General features: G+C 41.7%; 1 protein-coding gene across 1 annotated transcript in view; it reads left to right on the top strand.

The window, feature by feature from the left end:
• The window catches only part of LOC119894954 (glutamate receptor 1-like), a 109,413-nt gene that overhangs the window by 52,246 nt on the left and 36,425 nt on the right, over window positions 1–20,742 (top strand). Inside the window, exons 4-10 of the mRNA XM_038707675.1 lie at window positions 10,733–10,917; window positions 14,183–14,236; window positions 14,328–14,486; window positions 15,937–16,104; window positions 16,209–16,313; window positions 19,309–19,419; window positions 19,561–19,767. Coding sequence (XP_038563603.1) covers window positions 10,733–10,917; window positions 14,183–14,236; window positions 14,328–14,486; window positions 15,937–16,104; window positions 16,209–16,313; window positions 19,309–19,419; window positions 19,561–19,767 — 989 coding nt within the window. The remainder of the gene's footprint in view (window positions 1–10,732; window positions 10,918–14,182; window positions 14,237–14,327; window positions 14,487–15,936; window positions 16,105–16,208; window positions 16,314–19,308; window positions 19,420–19,560; window positions 19,768–20,742) is intronic.

Genomic DNA, 20,742 nt, shown 5'->3' with positions numbered 1-20,742 from the left:
ATGATTGATATTGTTTGTTTGTTTTTTCTCTGTTGGGCTTTAGTATCTGTACATCATACAACACCCTCTGTCCTTAGACGCTCAGCTCAGCAAGTACACTTAAAGCCTCACTTTAGACTGATGAGGTTGAGTTCGTAGTCTTCAAATGAAATGACAATAGTTTGTAATCACCCTTCAGTAAAAGACATAACATTGCAGCCTCGGGTGGCAGTTAGATAATCTTTATTTTAAGTATTTTTTCCCCTTCATATTACTGTGTAAGTCAACATTTAAAGCCCTTATCCAAGAGATTTCTGACCACCGCGGCAATAAAACACAATCTACCTTCCCTCCTCCCCTAGCTCCTCTTTGTTCTCCTCCTCCTCCTCAGCCTCTTCTGTTCTCTGAACTGTCCAGAGGGCTGAGAAAGCTTTTACATGTTCCTTTCTTTCCTCTGCAGCAACCTTTCATTTTGCCCTTTTTGTTGAGCAGAGAGTTAAATCTCCAGCGGTCGACGTGGCTGAACTGGACAACATAGTGTTCAGTCAACCCTTCTATTGATTGTAAAACAAAACGAACACTGGACAGGAGGACAGACAGACACGCAGACAGCTGCTGCTAAGAAAATAAAGCAGGGAGAGGGAAGCATCAACTCGCATGAACAGAGCCCATGTGTAATTGAACATGAAACTGATTTTGTGTGTGTGTAGTTGACATAACTGCTGCTGCATCACTAGTCTAATGTTTCGTTAACACACCGTTAGACATACAACACACACACACACACACACACACACACACACACACACACACACACTGTTATCCACACATTCATGCAGCAGCACATTCATTCCAGGCTCTGTTAAGAGTAAGACGGTAGGAGAGACAGTTTTTTATTGTCACTTTTTGTTTGTTTTGATGACTTTATGTTTCGTGCGACGCTTCGGTGGCTCTTATGAGAGGTTGAAATCACTAATAAAGTTAAAATACCTTCACTTGACTCAACGACAAAGCGTCTTTGAAGCCGAAAATACATATGTTCATATGTGTTAGCATCCCTGGTTCAGTTCTGGTCTGGCTGCTGCTTCTCTCTCTTCCTCATTTCATCTCATCAGTATTAAAGGCATAAAAAAAACACACAAACACAAATGTGGACCTCATGATGACACGTGGAGTCAGGCGGCAATCACCCAAGTCTTCAAAGATTCTTCAGGACCATGAATATCTGTACAAAATGCATCCAATCCATCTGATTTGTTAAGATATTTCAGTCTGGACTGATAATGTGCAACCAGGCAAACTTGGTTGGCCCTGATTTGACCCCATGTGCATTTTTCCTTTTTCAGTTTTTCCTCCTTCTGTCCTCCTATCTTGTTTCCTCTTGTCTCCACTCGTCTCGTCTCCTCTCTCCTCTCATATCAGCTCCACTTCACTCATCCCCTCTCGTCTCCTCTCTTGTCTCCTCTCATATAATCTCCTCTCCACTCATCTCATATTCTCTCCTTTCCTCTTGTCTCCACTCGTTTCCTCTCCTCTCTGCTGTGATATAATCTCCTCCCCACTTGTCTCGTCTCGTCTCCTTTCCTCTTCTGTTTTCTGTTGTCTCCACTTTGTTTCCTCTTCTCTCGTCTCCCCTTCGTTTCCTCTCCTCTCATATATATCTCCTCTCCTCTAATTTCCTCTCCTCTCATCTCCTCTCCTAGTGCATTAATAGTAAATGACATGCATGCAGGATGTTTATGTAAATTAGATGCAGAACGGAGAGGAGATTAGTGTCTATATTTATAAAACTCCCTTCTCTCTCTCTCTCTCTCTCTCTTCCTCTCCATCTATGTCTCTCACTCATACACCTCTCTGTGTCCGTGTGGGAGTCTTGTTCTGCTGTATCTCTAATTGAAGGTTATACATTATTGTTAACACACACTTAACTTGTTTTGCTCAGTGTTTGTATGTGTGTTACTGTGGAGAGCTGAGCCAGCTGTAAACACTTCCACTGTGTAGTTGCTAATGAGCAGTTACCTATCAGAGGTTCACGGAGTCGCTGTCATATAGCTGCAATTACTTAGTGTACTCGGTGTCCATTTTACTCGCTCCTCTACCTCTGCTGTCACCAGGAGTGCACAGTGATGTGAACAGCCTCCTCTCTTCTGGTTTCAGTCAACTCAGTATCAGCTCTAATCATTTGGTATGTCATAATCACCGCAGCAGAAAATATTTTAGTCAATAGCCAATGTAAAAGATTGTTTTTAAAATTATTTTTGGAATTAGTTTCTATGACTTTACATTCATCCCGAGGACATTATTATTATATTGCTGCTCTTACGCCGCCACTGCTTGTTAATTGATAGATCATAATGCTGCAGGTGTTCTCTCTCTGTTAGGCTCTGCTCAGGTGGACCGCATTTTGGATCAGGTCTAATTAATGCTCTGGTCTATGCAACGTCAGGTCTGGGTGTGTTTTCAATAGATCTGTTTCGGATCAGGTTCAGACCTTTAGTCAGTGCTCTGTGCAGGCCAGTCAAGGTGTCCCACACCAAACTGGGAAAACTATTTCTCTGTGGAGCAGCTGGAGGTGGTTTCACCAGCTGTTTTTAAACCCATAGCCTATAACGTAAGTGTTCACTAATACCCTTTGTACATCAAACTTTGTGTGTATATGCAATTTTGTGTATTCTTTAAGTGATAAAAGAATCAACTAATTAATCTGTAAATAAAATAATTGTTAATTGCAACCCTAAATAATAGACAAATAAGTTTTTTCAATGATGATGAAAATCAAAATTATATCACAAACCTGCTATAACAGACGGGTTGATATGGCAAAATTTTTAGCAGTTACAGCGCAACATGATTACTCATTTGGAGTCGTGTTTGTATCACTTGATGAATCTAAGTTTAATATTAACTCTATTTTAGCTCTGTTTGTGGTCTCCAACCAGCTCCTGAGGGAAATACCTGGCGCCAGCTAGTCTCTAACTGTGTCTCCTGTTTGGTGCTGGACAAGAGCTGAAATCAGCTGCCTGCTGCAGCCAAAAACGCCGCTATGAGTGCAGCAAAAGTGAACCAGAACATGAAAGTAGTCTGTACAGATAAAAAACGACCCAAACTTCACTATAAAGCTCTGTAAAGCCGAGGGGAGCTGCAGATTCAGGCTACAATTCTCTGTAGGTTCCTCATGATCAGTGTCAGTTTTTTCACATGATCATTTATTATGGTGTTATTATAAAAATATTGATTTTGGCTGCTTTACTAGATTTTGATCACGCACCTCTGTGTTAAAATGTTTTAACATGACAAAAGACAGCATGCACTGCGTACTAATGGCGACCATATTTTGGCAGATAATATAGACAAAATGTTTAATGACATTAAAGTTTAATATTAACAGGTAAGAGTTTGATCTGCTGGAGCTTTTCTGAGTTTCCCTACTATTTATATTATGTGCAATAAAAATGTTCATTATGTTGTTTTGTTTGAGAGTAAATGTACACTGCGACTGTACTTAAAGTACAGTTGCAGTGTGTCGGATAATTGGCTTCTCCAAGTCTGAGAAAAGGAAGGCCGCTCACACACACACAGTCTTTTAGACTTTTCTGCTCTGACTTTGAGACACACGGAGGTAATAACCCTGGAGGAGGTGTCACTGTGTGTATGTCTGTATGTGTGAGTGTCAGAAAGTATCTTTGAAGTTCCTTTTTCACGTTGTCTCTCTGTTCATCTCTCTACTCTTTGAAGTCAATCTGAATTTTGCTGACTTGTCTTTTGATTTTGGTGTGTGTGTGTGTGTGTGTGTTTTAATGTAAAATGCTGATGTGATTACTCTGCTTGTTGAGTCATAGGATTTTAAAACACTGCCTGTTATGTTTTAGAAAAGGAATCACAAGACGTTTAAGGGTGCATTAATCGATGAGGATTTTTGTGGCCGCTAGAGAAGAACTAGGGGAGACCGGTATGGTTATAACACTTTCTGCCACAGCAACTATAACTTACTGAATTTTGTAGCTAGAGTTCTCAAACTTTTACACAAAATTCCCACATTTGTTCACTACAAATGGCACCAATTCACTCCTCTACAAGAATATCACAGACCTCATGAGTTGATGTCAGATGCATTGTGTGATGCATGTGTGCGATTCATTTTTAAGCTCTTTACCTTCTGTATTATTCAAAACGGACAAGCAGTTAGTATGACCAACACAATATTAGCTAGATTAAATATGCACTGTTCTTTCTTGTGGATCAGGCCTCTGTTAGGATGAAATTAGGTGATGCATGAATTATTATTAAGAGCAATGGTGGAGAAGATGTATCAAATTTTAATAAGGAGAAAGATTATTTGAGTCAAGTCATGGCATTAAATAATATGATCTAATATCATCAGGCCGGCCTACCTACAGACCACAAAAACAACTAAGTTCACCACAGTGTGATACAGTAAGCGCTGAATACAAAACCCCCAGTTCAACCACCAATTAATGCGTCCTTATCTCAGTTCAAATCTCCCAGGAGTCCATTTTTCTATATCCCAGTAAGCAAACAAAAAATACTCAGGCTGTAACTCGGGACAGACCGGGATTCTTCGGACTTGTGCGTTTGGTTTGAAACGCCGTTTCACAGATATTTCCTGGGCTGACTGGTGGCTGTGTGTGTGATGCAGGCACTGATCGCCACAATACGCTTACCTCACTACACACGTCTTTCTGTTGTGCATTTTTCCTGTCCGCCAAAGCAGCGGATGGGCCGAAGATTTCACCCACCACCGCTTCTTTCATTCCCTGTGTGACTCTAAAGTTTCTGTCGTGTCAGCTTCTGTCAAGCTTAACGTCGTTGTACAACAACAAGTCACGGTACAGCGTAACGTAACGTACAGCGGAAGGTGATGCTTCCTGCTTTACTCTCAGGTGTCATGTGACCAGAGTGTAATCGCAGCCTTTGCGATTAGAAAATCTCGTTTTATCACGTCGCAATAATATCACAAATCTAATTAATCGTTCAGCCCGAGTTGTAACACAAGTTGTAACAATAAGACAAAAGAAGCAAAAATAGATGCTTCACTAGATGATAGGCTTCAAAAACGGGTATAGTGAAAAAAAAAGAACAATGTTTCTCCCTCACTGTAACAGACTTAGCCTGATGACTCGTGCACATATACAGTATGTGTATGTAAATTTATCTATGGAATAAACTTACATAATATTATACTTAATAAATACTACCACAGTGTACTTAATTGAAGAAAATCTTTGTGCATCTTTAGGTCGAACAAAAAGGAAGTGTGTGTCTGTGTGTGTTAATGTTTGTATATTCATAATCAGATAGGACTACAGTTGAAAATTAGCCTGCTGGCTAACACTGGCACATTTACAGAAATGTTGATTAATGTGCACTGTCCTTAAATAAATAAATGAGAAATGAGAAATGAGAAATGAGATTATCTGTGAAATAGAAAGAAAGTCACTAGTTGGATGTATAGCACTAGTTAAAGAAGTGTTACAACCCACCTCACCCCTGTCAGCCAATGTTTAGCCAGCTGTTTTAGCATAGCGGTTTGAAATTAGAAAGGAAAGAAATGCATCACATGTTGGCTACGAAACTACATTTCAATCTAGTATAAGTCAAACAATTTGGTCAGAAATATTACTTGCTTACCTCAAAATCGTTTTTTTCTCTATATATTCTGAATGTACCTGTTTCCACACTTGATAACCACCATGCCTGATCAGGGAGGAAGAAGGTAAATACTGAAATGATCTCCTACATCAGGGGTATTCAATTAGATTTCAAAGAGGTCTAGTTAGAGAAAATTTCCTGAAGCAAAGGTCCGGAACATCAAAACGACGAACTTGCGTTATCATTCAGTACTATAACCTATAGTTGTATCAACACATGTTTTTAGTCAACAATGGACTGTCAAATCAAATAATATTTCAATCAGTTTTCACATCAAACTGGAGGGATAATAAATAATAACTATTCAAATAATAAATTCTAAATTTAAGTAAACTAAAGTGCCTAATTTTTATTAAAAATGTAATAAAAAGTGTAGCTTGAAGTGATGAAGTGTAGTCTTAACCAATTTTATAATAAACACTCAACACATCATAACAAATGAACAGCTGTAATGCCTCCTCTTCTCTTTCATTTTCCTACTTTCTGTTGTTCAGTGAGAAACGTGAGCTCCAGCTAGCATCTAGATCTATGAGATATTCTGGTTTTGAACTGCCCGTGGGAGGAATGTACATGTAAATATTTGTACATTCTTGATTAAAAGTCATGTGGAATCTCTTATCTTTCGTCTCCTCAATTCGGGTGTGTTTCCAAAACGTCTCTGGTGAATCTCGCGGACTCGACTCGCAGGCATCGGTATGCACAGATTTGATTGGCTGAGCAGCGTCACATGAGACGATTGGAGCACATGCGATTGGTCTGTGAGTTTCCTGGTCCTCTAAACCAGTACAGTAAATGCTAGAAAAGCTGCGCGGGTTAAAATAGAAACGCTCCGTCACGAGGTAGTAAGTCTCAATAATAAATGGGCTGTAGGTCGGCGGTCCGGAGAGGACGGCGGTCCGCCTATTAGTGACCTCTGTCCTATCTTATCTCTAATTGGTGGAATTGATGTTGTTACAACGCTCCCCATGTAACAACCATTTACCTTCTTCCTCCCCTACAGAAGAAAAAACAGCCCAGTATACTTTCTCATCACCTCGTTTGTGATTTATGACCTTCTCCAAGGGTCTTATTTGCCTAATCATATCCATACCCTAAGCACCATTATAAAAACTTTGGCGCTCAATGTAGTTCGGGGTTTTGCAGAATCTTCAGAGTGTTTTGCAGAGTGTTGTGAAAACTGATACGTTTGACATCTTATCTGTCTTTGCAAACAGTTTCTTAGTTGCACATCCACCAGAAAAACGTGATCATTCCTTTGGAGCTGCGTTTGTGTCCATCTGACGAATCTAAGTCCAGTATTTACTCCCTTCATCTCCACAAACTTCTCAGGGAAATATCTGACTGATAAAAGCTTTCCGCTTTCTTCACCAGCTAATCACAACCTGTCTGTTTCCGCTGCAGTTTACTGAATAACCATGGTCTTATTTAGCCGTTTACAGTTTTAAAGTTATTATAGTTTTTGGCCCCCAAAAAGCCCTGACTCTGAAGGTGGTTCTTTCACAGTCCAGGAACTATATAGGCAGAGTGTGTGTAGTGCTAGAGAAACAAAAATGCAATTGGTATTTGGTTCAATAGCTGATTTTTACTGAACTGATTACTAAACACTAGGAGAAAAATGCTTTGTTAATTTCAGTGTCCTGTTTTAACTCTGCATGTCTCATTTGGATGCATTCATTACAATGAAATAAATTTTTTTTTTTAAACGTTAAGATTAATTGTTTAATCTTCATGGTTGGTCTCATGAAACACAAACAGAAAATTCAGTGTTTTAGAAAAACACAGTGCTGATGAACACTGAAAAAGATTTTAAACAGCTCACCGGTGATTGGAAACAATCCTTAACAACGGGAAAATATAGTTTACAGTGCCGTGTCAAAAAGAAAATTAGTAGCCTACACTGGAAAGGATAGATAGAGAGAAAGGAAGCTCGTGTGTCGGTGATGGTGCAGTGGATAAGACGTCTGCCTTCGGTGTGAGAGACCCGGATTCAATCCCTCACTGTAACACATCCACCAATGTGACCCTGAGCAAGACACTTTACCCCTTAGTAGCTCCAGAGGCGTGCGACCTCTGACATATATTGCAATTGTAAGGCACTTGGGATAAAATGAATAAATTTAAATGTCTGAAGAGCAAAAGCAAACCGGTGGTGGCTCCTCCTGTGCTCTTCACGTGGGTCTCCTCAGTTAAAGTCAGTTACGACGGTAATAAAGGCTGTGGGCGAGTTAGCGATCTGTGTGCCTAGTGGAAGTTTTCTGGAAGTTAGTCATTTTCTTTTGGTCAAGAATGAAATATCTCAGCAATTATTTGATAGGTTGCCATGGAACTTTTTACAAACACCCGTGGTGCCCAGAGGATGAATACTACTGAGTTTGGTCTCCTCTAGTGCCACCATGAGGTAGACATTTTGGTTTGATTGAAAAATCTTGACAACAGTTCGTTGTACTGTGACCGTTTAGCTCAAAGCACTACTGTACCGAAGTACAGCCTCACAGAGCTGCTGTGGAGTCTAAATCTTGTTTTTACCTAGATCAGGTCTTCCAGGTTTGATTATGAGGCCAAGTTGGTGTATCGCGTTTCTGCTGACGGTCTGACTGTGCAAGGTCAAGTTTTTTTCTGCTTAAATAATGGATTGCAGCTCAGGAGAGGAAACAGCATGGAAAGATGAAAGACTCAAGTTTGCCCTGAAAAGCTTCTCAGATAAATCTCATCTCAGAAAATTCATCATCATCACCCATATATATTGTATCTTATTCAAATCTGGTTATTTAAGCAAAAAATAAATCACCACACGTCTGCGGTGTCTCAGTGTGAACCAGCTTTTTGAAGTTAAACCCAGACCAAGTCCAGCCTGAGGCAGACAGCACACATCACAAGAGTTTGATTCCACTGCTTGACATTCAGTTTGGGAAGCCACAGCCTCTTCAAATCCACCCCTGAGTATTTCTCATGAAAAATGTCTGCGTTGGGTTTGTGCTTGCATGCTATGAGCAACAAGGCAGACAGTGTGAAGGGAAGTCGCTTTGAAAAGTCATCAGTCAGGCTGTGGCAAGATGAAACAGAAAACACAACTACCAACAACTCCAAACACGTCTGATTTGCATGTTGTTTATTGAACACAAATAGAAGTTTAAAATTGAGACAGTCTGGTTTTGGCAGCAGTTAGCACTGGAGATTTAACATTGTCCTCAGGTTTGAGCAATGTCCTAACTTTGACAACTAAACCCTGCTGACTACAGGTTGCACTGGGGAATAGCTTAACAATATACAACATGTGAATCAGACAACGCTGGAGTTGCTGGTGTTGAGGTCTATTTCTTCTCTTTTAATGGAGCGAGGCTAACAATTTCCCCCGCTTTCAGTCTTTTGTGCTTCCATTTTATGTTACTTTATGGAAATATCTCACTTTTTGTCTGACAGCTGTAGCTACTTTGCTGATTGAGATTTTACCAAGAGTTAAAAAAATACGCCATATTGATTAAGATTAAACTTTTCCAACCATATCGGCTTTAGCTTGACCAACTAAATTCTACTTCCACATGCATGCATAGTTTAATAATATACTATATAACAATAAAAAAATCACAGAGGTTGTTTGTACAAGCGATCAAACGCGAAGTGGAGAGCTGCACACTGCATGCTGGTTAGTGTTGGGGAAGATGTCAGTCTTAGGAACGTTCTCAAAATCACAACGTAGCCGCTTGGCCCCGCGGGGGTCGCTCTGCGCACCTCAGGTGACCAGGAGACAAGCGCTCTGCGAGTAAACGGCTACAGCTTCTGTGCGCTACACAGCTGTAGCCTATTTAACTTAAGTTTAAACTATAGGCTACATCACTTTACCTGACAGGCCTTCATCTAGTTTTGCGGGGACGCTCTGCCGTGTGAATTCCCTCCTGTTGATGTCCTATTTAGTAAAACAGAAAGAGATTCTGGAAACTCACAAACAGCGAGGATCAGTCTCTCTTCCAATCATTTCTGCTGCACGCTGCGTACAAAACAGTTCAAGACAATTCAACTTCGACGGCGGGCGGCGTGTGCGTGAGGCGACCACTTCAGCTCACTGTAACAGGGACACTTGCTGCTGAACACAGACTGTTTCTGCTGATCACTGATAAAAGAAAAATGTTTCTGCTGATCCCTGAAAACAGATTTATAAATGTGAACTTGTTGCTCAGAAGGAGCCTGTTATGATGTTCTGATCGTGGCTCTGGACTCTTAACTTGTTTGAACAAGCTAGATAAAAGGTAACGCCCTGGAAGTGGCAAACAGCTTCGGTTTTATATTTGATTTGATTACATTAATGTTTAAGTTGAGATTTACAGGAAATATTTTATTGCAACTGTGTAAAGGAAACACTGCTGGGAAAAAGCACCTTATTTGTTTAAAGTGTTTGCAAACCACATGTTATTGCACATTTGTGTTTATAGCAGTACATTTAAATTAAAAGTGCCCAATACACTACTTTAGAATTCATTATAAAATCTTGTGCATAACAATGCGATTAATCGCAGAAAATCACGCAGTTAATCGCGGATTTTTACATAGTTTATTGGTATTTTTTATTAAGTAAAACATCTAAATTCTTATTTCTCCTCTGGTTGTCAGAAAATTATTTGCCATTTATTCAAATAATCCACATCATTAATCAACAATAATTTCTCAAATCTCACATTTGATTTTTCTGCTTTTTATTGTTTGTTTATTAATAAAGAAATCTTTTTCTATGTACCAAGGTAATATAAAAATAATGTAGTTATAATAAGATGGAAAGCCTTGTCTGTCCGTGCTTTCTTTTAAACTAGTATATGTCGTTATAATTTAGGTATGTTTGAGTTTTGGAGTGTTGGCATATGAATATGAGTTGATCTTGTTAGGTCACAAAACTTTCTTGTTAAGTAAACGCAGCTCCACTGACATTTTTAGTTCCAACATAACAGGCCTAGCTGAATAAAATAATAAGACAAACTAATTAATAAAATAAATAGTATCTCCATTAATTATATATTCTTTTCACGTATTGTGAATGCATACAAATAAAAGGTAGTGAAAACGTGCATCGATTCACATATTATTTCTCTCTCAGGTCTGTCGGTGCTGCAGAGGATCTTGGACACGGCGGCTGAGCGGACTTGGCAGGTCACCTCCGTTAACTTGGACACTCTGACAGAAACTGCCTTCATCAAGCTGCTGACCGACCTGGACTATAAGAAGGACTTTCAGATCATCATCGACTGTGAGCTGGAACGACTCCACTCGATCCTCAACCTGGTAAAACACTCGCTGATCCTAATGTTGATAAATCACTGTCACATTAGTCTGATATAAATAAATGACGTGATTATCACAGTGGACACAGGCCACTCAATTTCATACAGCGCTAACTTATATTAACTTTGTAGTACAAGAAGTACAATGTGCTTTAATTTTTTAGCATTTTACAGTTTTTCACAATTGCTAAGACACATTTCACCCATATTCTCAAAACTTTAAACACAAAACTACATTCTCACAACCTCTGACTCTTCTGGCAAAATCAAACACTTACCTCAAAACCATGTGATCTGTGCTTAAAATCAAACACTGCTTTCAAAACACAGCGAGTCACTAGGTAAAACGCTACAGAGCATTCTTTAGACACTACATCAAATCATTGAGAACACAGCGTCCAGGGCATGTAGTTACAGAAAAATTGTTTTTGCGTAGAAGAAACACATTTTCCAATTTAAAAAGTATTGTAATCACAACTTAGTACAGTAAATATATAGTATACTGTAAATACTGCGAGTAATGCAGTATTGAATATCTGTATATTCAAATACAGTAAGCCCAAAGAACAAAGAAAACTATAAATGAAAAGCACATTACACTGGACACCACAGTGAAAGCTGACATTGTCCCATAGACAGGATGTACAGCCGAATCCTGCTGCTCACGCTCAAACACAAAATTCCAGACGACTGCCCAGAAAAGTAAGAAGATGTTCAGTGTTCGATGTGGACTTGACCACATTTTGGTTTGATCACATCATTAGAAACACGTGTGCAGAGTTATGAGTTGCTGCGTGTAAACGATGACAGCTGGGTTGTAGTTGTGTTTAACGTTTGCTGCATGTATTTACCGTTTTGCAACACAAGTGCATCACAGTGCAAAATGTGTTTTAGTGAGTGAGAATGTGTTTAGAGTTTTGTAAAAAAAGAGCGGATGAGATTTGCAAGCAGTGTCTTAACTACCTGAACCTGTTTAACCAAAAGAGTGACTGATTGGACAAATGGGTTTAGGTCATTGAGCATTTGGTTCAGAGAATGGAGTTTAGTGTTTTAGCAGTTGTGAAAAACTGTAAGTACACTATTGACTTCTGCAGGTCTTCACACTCATAGCAACACAGTCTCCTCCACCCACACATCTCACCATGGACCAACATCCCCTAAACAGACAAACTTTGATTGAATTTGAGTTCTTTGTGTGTGTATCTGTCATTTTTTTTGCGGTTACACTCTCTGCTCACTGAGCAGCAGGATATGCTGGCGAATATTTTAGCTCTTCAGTTGCAGCTGCTTTCACAGTGTTTTGATTTTTAATACTAAACACTTTGATGTCAGCTTCATTGATAATTGACTGGCAGGAGAGAGAACAGAGGGAGTGTGCATGCACAGAGGAAATGGTTCAGAGAGATATTTTTGAAGGGAAAAGGATGTTCTGAAATATTATGGGATCCGTTTGTAAGAACCAAAGGGAGAGAGAGAGGGCAGAGAAAGAAAGCGTGTACCTTTTTAGGAAGCCAAAAGCTGCAGAGTGTGAACTCTGGCCAGAAACCAGCCATCATGTGAGAAACTCCTCTTCCTGCTGAACTCCAGCTGGCTAACAGAGACTGAAGTATCAGGTGGTGTTTTGGATCAGTGAAGTGAAGCTGTTGGCTTCAGCTGAATTTATTTTATGTTTCATGTGGCCTGGTTGAAAAAATCAGGTGTTGTTCAGCTTGACTGTAGTTTGACTTAATTTAGTTTATTTAGTTTAGTTGAATGTGAGTGAATTATCAGGTGGAGCTTTGGATCCACTAAGTGGAACAAAATTAATGACAATGAATAATAAAATAGTAGAGGACAATAAACAAAAAAATGTGTTATCTTGTCTTCAATGTGTTGTATATCTTTTTTGTGGATGTAAAAGGTTTGCAGAGTGAAAATGCCACCCCAAAGGGAGTTCCCCTTATACTCCCACAGAAAACTCTGCTGAAAACAGCTTTTCCTTCGGTAACATATCTGTGTCACTATGTAACACGCGTCATAATACCATAACACGACATCCATGCAACCATGTAAACCTATTCTGGTACAACCCCTAAATAAAATTATAAACCTGATAATTAGCATTAATATGACCACTTTAACGCAGCAGTTAGTTTTGCAGGTATAACAAACGTATTGGGCACATTTTGACTTGATGACGGCGCTAGATTAAAAGTTGTAAAATGACTAAACAACAACACCATTACAATTAATCCTCAGGGGAACATAAATGTCTGAACCAAATGTCATGACAATCCATCCAATACTTGTTGAGATATTTCAGTGTCATGTGGTGAACAGACCGTTCCATGAAAGTGTCGGACCTCAGTTGGAGCGAGTCCTATACTGCGCTGTGATTGGACAGCTGTGTATTCGGGGATGTGGCTTAGCGAAGGGTCAATTGATTGCCATCCCAAAAGAGCCACGCTGCTAGCATGGCTAACACGTGGGATTATTGATCCGATATGACTGTAAAAACGAGGACCACAGTTAAGTAAACTGAGAAGTGTGTTTTTGGTTTTTCAGCGATGGATGCCAACATCTGCTGGTAATGGAGGTCACTCCAGAGCGAGGCATCTCAACAGTTGGTGAAACAAAACAAAGTTGTTTAATTAGTGGATGTTTTGCAATGACATTTGGTTCAGCCTTTCATGGTCCCCTCTGGATGAATTGCAGTAGCTCTGGTGATCCTTTGATCGGGCGCTAGCCGTTAAACCCCAACAAGAAGTAACTAAGGAAGTGGTAACTAAGGAAGTGGTAGAAGAAGAAGAGGATGGAGGGACTGAGGGGGGGACTGTTCAAACAGTGAGTAGCGTTCAGCGCTGCCGACCAGCTGTGTTAGTGAACGTTCATTGACTGATGCTCATTAAGAGCTGGACCTGAGAGTAAAACAGGGGCCAACACCTGCTTCCTCCTCCTTCTCTCCCTCCTCTTTATAACCTCTCTTCTACTTCCTTCCTCCATTTTCTCCTCCTTTCCTCTCTGTCTTCCTTCTTCTTCTGTCTCCTCTCTCTGCCTTTTCCTCCTCACTCTTTCTTTCCATCTCTTTCTGATGGTGAAGACGGGCAATTAATTTCTCAAAGACGAATCAAGTCTTCCAATTAGCAGCTGTTTGAGAGGACGCACACTCACTCACACACACTCGCAGATGGGTGTGATGAATGTGTAATGGATGCTTTTTATCATCATTAGAAACATCAGAAAAATGTAATTAGCATATCATTTACTCTGACTTTTCTCTTGCTCAGATTGTTGCTCAGAAGAGAAACTTAAAGAACTACCAGTACATCCTGGCCAATCTGGTGAGTCTGTCCTTTTACTGGAAGGAACCAGAGAAACACATGAATACAGTTTGTGCAGAACTCGCTCAGTCACACTTTGATGTGTGTTCAGGGCTTCATGGACCTCAACATGACGGAGTTTCAGAAGCTGGGGCCGAACGTGACGGGCTTCCAGCTGGTGAACTGGTCTGATCCAGCTGTGGAGAAGATCAATCAGGAATGGCTGGACTTCGACAGCAAAGACCTGAAGCTGGCCCGCAGAATGCTAAAGGTACATGCTTTTCTGGATTTTCTGCTACAGCATACAGCATATATCTGTTCTGTATGGGTGCTTTCACACCTATCCTGTTTGGTTCTGGTAAAATGAACCCATACCAGCAAAAGCTGTAAAAAAAAAAAAAAAAATGCTGTGCTTGTACTCTGTGGACTTTGTCTGTTCATGAAGTTTATTAAAAGTGTGTGACAGCGACCCCACAGTAATGCCATTTCTCCATTACCAGTACCAGCTCCACTCTACTCGACTCTGTTTGACTGGTTTTCCATTGCAGATAGTTCCCAGAGATAGGACCCATCAATGTCGTCACAGCGACGCCACACACAACTGCTGCGACGTAATGTCCAATGCGACACACATACAGCTGTGTCTTGATTTAAGTTAAAACGTTTGAACATTCCTCAGAATGTAAAGACAGATAAGCGGTATGAAAAGCTTCCAGCTGTGTTTTCCTCTGCCGTTGTTGCTGCGGCGGTCTGTGTGACGGCGGGAGCAGAGGGCTCTGTGAGCGGGCGGCTGGCCGGCCTCACACGCTCCTCCCGCGGGTCACAGCAGGCTTCAACCCGCCGCCACCTGCGGAGCTCCTCAACTCTGAAAACATTTTAAAGCACATTTTTGTTCCGCCATCACTTCTCGCAAAACTGTCAATATTCTAAATCTACACAGCTGATTTCTCACCTCAAAACTTCTCAGAAGTGGATTTAGTGATGAAATAACGTATGAAAACTGTAAAATATAAAACTTTCTGTTGCTGGCCTCTGTCTGGCGCAATGATGATGCAGTGAATAGTGACAAATCTCTCTGACCAATCAGCAGTCTGCCGTATTTTCACGTCACATTTTAGTATCGCCTCAGCTCATCTGGATCATCGACAGAGGTGATACGAAAAAAAAAGTACCTGGAAGCAGCTACAGGTACAACTTTTCCACAATGGGAAACCAAACAAAGGCGAGTCGAGTCGAGCTGGCACTGTGCAGTAGAAAAGGGGCTTAATAAGCTCCAAATCACTCCTGTAGCCTACAAGCCTCCTCTTTGTCCTGTCTCTGCGTCATTATTCAAATATTTTGTTATTTCTTTGTAAGCTCTTTGTGACAACAATGAATACAAATATTACTATATAATATAATAATATCAGAAGCATTAAAGTGCTGCAGAAACTTCTGTCAGTCGCTGAAATTTGATTTCCCCATGTGGGTCCTGATGATGCAGGATGACAATTAAACTTTCCTGTTGTGACGTCACAATAAAACTCCCCGTGTCTGCTTGGTGTCAGGAGATGTTGTGTTAGCATTAGCGTAATCCAGTTCAGATTCTGCCGGTGCAGAGTGGACAATCAACACTAACAGATCAAATTACAAACAGTGACATTAGATTACATGCTGCATCATTTCCTGTCAGTCTCTCACGTCAGTGTCATTCATTATCATCGTCGTCTTTGACTGCTCAGTACACAGGAGCTCTGACCTACGATGGCGTCAGTGTCATGGCGACGGCCTTCCAGAACCTGCGGCGGCAGCGGATCGACATCTCTCGCCGGGGCAACGCAGGGGAGTGTCTGGCAAACCCTCCTGCACCATGGGGGCAGGGCATCGACATACAAAGAGCACTGCAACAGGCAAATAAAAACACACAAACGTGCATCATCCACGTGTAAATACACACGATAACACTGTTTCACGTCGCCATGGAAGCATTTAGAGACGATGTGTGTGTTTGCAGGTGCGTCTGGAGGGGCTGACGGGTCGAGTTCAGTTTGATGAGCGAGGACATCGCACCAACTACACTCTCACTGTCATGGAGCTCAGCCACATCGGACCCAGGAAGGTGCTGCATCTGCTGCTTTTTTTTGTGTGTGCTAAACGATTCTAACAGAAGTTTGGTGTGGAGTCGCACTCTGCAGAGAGTCCAGACTTGGCAGGTTTTCACTACATCAGCTCATTTCAATAATTAGCTCCCTCTTCTCTGATTAGAGGTGTGATCATCAGTGAAATCAGCTGCTGCAGCGCTTGTTTGGTATTAAACAGCAGACTCAGCTTTCTTTTAAACTCCATACGACTCCGCAGCATTACATTATGAGTTATCATTGTAATAACATACATAATTATGCTTGCTTTGTAGTTTATGAGACTTCACACAGAGGTACAGTCCTCAAATGTGACTTTTTTAAGCCTGGGATTCAGGTTTAATGTTTGCTGCATTCTTTGTTACTAGTGGAACCAGTAAATCCTTTTTTTTGGGCAAAGGGAGCAGAGTCTTGGTGGATTTAAGGTAGGACAAACAAGCAGCCACCAGTATAGCTCACTGTTCAACCAAAATAGTTCCAGGTACTATGCAGCCACAGGAGCTAAACTCAGGAACTAACAACTGAGGGCTAGGCCTGGGCGAAAAATCGATTGAATGAATTAATTCGAATTTTTTGTTGCGGGCGATTTAAAAAATAAGTAAATCGAGTTTTTGTGTAATAGCACATTTTTGGCTCCCCGGGGTTTCCGTAGTGTTCGTTTCCCATAGCGACAACATCATACACTAAACAGCAACAGCAAGCGACAAAATGGCTACCGGTGAGAGCGGGAAGTTTGTTCCCAAGAAAGGAATAAAGTCATCTGTTGTTTGGAACTGGTATGGGTTTGCTGCGACAGATGAGGAACAACAGACACCACGCTGCAACATTTGCCTAAAGCCTATCGCAGTGAAAGGCAGCAGCACCACAAACCTATTCCAACACCTGAAACAGAGAGAGCCAGCCGATTATGAAAATCTCTCCGCGATGAACAAAGCCGCACTGACCAACAAACCTTATTGCTTTCCTTAAGTAGGGGGGGAAATCGGAAAAAATCGTAAATTGAATTAAAGTAAATAAAATCGGAGATTTTATTTTTAGGCCATATCGCCCAGCCCTACTGAGGGAGTGTCTACACGAACACGGGTATTTACAAAACCGTGACTCTTTCTACGCGGCTGTTCGTCCACACAGAAACGCAGTCAGGTCACTGAAACCGAACATTTTTGAAAACCCCTGCCAGGGTGAAGATTTTAAGACACAGCGGTTGCAGTGTTGTCATGTAGAGTTTTTACCTCGCGACATCAGAGTGCGCGCCGTTATCTGCTGCGTTTGATGTCAGACTGTGCGCCACTGCCTGCTTTGTTATTAGGCTCTGATTGGCCAACATGGCTTTACGGTTAGGGTCATTTCGCCACCTGGTGGTTTTGGCGTGCTCTTGACAGCCCTTGATATCGTGTTTTTGCGTTTTCCTATTTTTTTTAACGAAGGAGGAAAAACTCCAGTTATAAAGGCCTCACATTGAATTTTCACCCCTCTTGTCCTCACTCGTCTCTTTCTTAAGGATGCTGAATTATTCTTGTTGTTTTTCTTCAATTGACCCCTCGCTAAGCCACGCCCCGAATACACAGCTGGCTAATCACAGCGCAGTATAGGACTCGCTCTAACTGAGATCTGACCATAGACTATATAAAAGAAGTGGACGTAGTCATCGTGATGTCAACCGTTGGTTTGTGGACCGCCGTTTTGAAGCCTCGAGTTGGGCCAATAGGTCGCCGCCATGTTGAGTTTTTGCAAACAGGAACTTAACAGGGCTGATAACTTTGTCCATCGAACAACAGTCTTAAAACTAAATGTACTCACCAGAGAAAGTGAACAGCCAACTCCTAATAAGCTTTTTCAACAGCGCTGGTTAATTTTACACAGTGACGTGGGGAGTCACACTTGCCTGATTGACAGGTTGCCATGGTAACTACTTGTCAATCATAGATAATCCCGCCCTGAAGCATACTCTCATTTATGGTCTATTTTCCTCTAAATGGGACCATAATTTACTAAATGAACATCACACTGTGTTGAAGAAGACTTGAAACTAGCGACTGAGACCATAAAAGGAAAGAGTTTACTGAGGGAATAAATCAGCTAACAAGTAGAAACATTTTACCATTATTTCTTATCGAACCAGACTTATTTTTGCAACCAGAAGAGTCGCCTCCTGCTGGCCGTTCAATGCAGCTTTCAGGGACTTCCGCGTTCGATTTCAGATTGCTGACTAGAAGCTTCCCTCTTGGGTCCGACACTTTCATAGCTGCGCTCCATTGACTCTCGTTTTCTAGCTTTTTTTGGCTGTATTTTTCTAAGATCTGTTCAAACGCTGTTCCTGGGGCATCTTGTAATAGTAAGAGTCGCTACCCAGAGAGGTTGAAAGGAGAAGTACGATTTATTCTCTTGCCAAACCCTAAAACAAATCCAGAAAAATGTCGGCTGTGGTTCCTAATGTGATGTTAGTTAGCTAACGCTAGCTAACTTCCTACTGAATGTAACATACTAAAGCCCTGCTGTTCCGCTTTGCAATGATTGTAAAATATAAAATAAAAAATGAATAGAGGCCTACCCAACTTTACAGTAACAGTGTCCCATTCATCGGGGGATCCGGTGGTTCACTTGTACTGTGTGATTGGTAGACTTTAGCTTCTATCTTTTGTTTTTTTCACGTACATTTGAGTCAGTCTGACAGCCTGAATACAACCTTCAAATGTATAATGCAACTGCAAAACTGTGTGCCTCTTTCTGAGATCGCTTTTTCCAACACATTTGACAATATTTCTCCGGGGAGTGCAGTAATAGGCAGCGGCGTGATATAAGTCAGACAGCTCCGACAGTTTGTCGGATTTAGCAACAGTAACTTAGGGCGGTGTGGCTTAGCGAAGGGTGATTTGAGAGGAAACAAAACAAACTGACAGACAACGAACACAACTTTCAGATTACAGTGAACAGAGGCTTAAGACTTACAGTGTAACGCTGTTGCTGTGTCTTTAGATTGGTTACTGGAACGAGAAGAGAGGCTACGTGAACACAGCCGTTTACAAGCCGGTGTTGGAGGAGTTCCACGGTCTGCAGAACAGAACATACATAGTCACCACCATACTGGTAAGACTGGGAAGACATGACGCCGTGCACAACTTACCTTCACCTTCCGGTGTTTTTTTTGTTTTGTTTGTTTTGGCAATTACAGTGCTGTCCTTACAAAACCGTGATGCCTAAAAGTGAACACCATCTGTCTCTGTACAGGAAGCTCCCTACATGATGCTGAAGAAGAACCACGAGCAGTTTGAAGGAAATGATAAGTACGAAGGTTACTGTGCTGAACTGGCCGCAGAGATTGCCAAACACGTCGGCTTTGTCTACCGGCTGGAGCTGGTGGGTGACGGCAAGTACGGCGCCAGAGACACTGAATCAAAGATGTGGAACGGCATGGTGGGAGAACTGGTGTATGGGGTGAGTGTGACCAGGACTTAAACAAAGAGGGGATGATTCATCACAGTTATATTAAATCCATGTTTTTGTTGTCTTACTTAGGTGTGACAATACAGCTGAGAGCTACAACCTTACTATTTGTAAAATTTTAAAAGTCTGCCTGCTTAAAGGATAAAGCCGGCGTTATTCTGTGTTTCTCTTAATCACATCTAATCCCATCAATAAAAGACTTTATGTCTGTGGCTCCAAGCTCCAAGCCCATAAACAGCTAATCAATCACGTGAGTTAAATGTTCATTACATCAAAACATCCCATCCTGACGGACAGGAAGCAGCACGTGAAGATGGGAAAACATGTCTCTGATTCCAGGACCATCAGCACCGGATCCCCTCAAGGCTGCGTTCTTTACCCTCTTTTCTTCTCCCTGTACACCAACAGCTGCACCTCAGGTCACCAGTCTGTCAAGCTACTGAAGTTTGCGGACGACACCACCCTCATTGGGCTCATCTCAGGTGGGGCTGAGTCCGCCTACAGGTGGGAGATCGACCATCTGGTGACCGAGTGCAACCAGAACAGTCTGGAGCTCAACGCTCTGAAGACAGTGGAGATGGTCGTGGACTTCAGAAAGAGCACAGCCCCGCCCTCCCCCATCATCCTGTGTGACTGCCCCGTCACCACTGTGGACTCCTTCCGCTTCCTGGGCACCATCATCTCCCAGGACCTCAAGTGGGAGCTGAACATCACCTCCCTCACCAAGAAGGCCCAGCAGAGGATGTACTTCCTGCAGCAGCTGAAGAAGTCCAGCCTGCCAAAGACAATGATGGTGCACTTCTACACCACCATCACTGAGTCCATCCTCACCTCCTCCATCACCATCTGGTACGCTGCTGCCACTGCCAGGGACAAGAGCAGGCTGCAGCGTATCATTCGCTCTGCAGAGAAGGCGATTGGCTGCAATCTTCAGCCTTCCCTTCTGCGTGTCGAAGTGTCCTTGGG

This window comes from Micropterus salmoides, unplaced genomic scaffold (assembly GCF_014851395.1).
Source record: "Micropterus salmoides isolate LMB-PRFRI ecotype aquatic unplaced genomic scaffold, ASM1485139v1 Ms_hic_scaffold_9, whole genome shotgun sequence".
NCBI classification, from domain to species: domain Eukaryota; kingdom Metazoa; phylum Chordata; class Actinopteri; order Centrarchiformes; family Centrarchidae; genus Micropterus; species Micropterus salmoides.
Note: the sequence above shows the minus strand (reverse complement) of the source record. Positions and strands in the feature narration are given on the sequence as shown.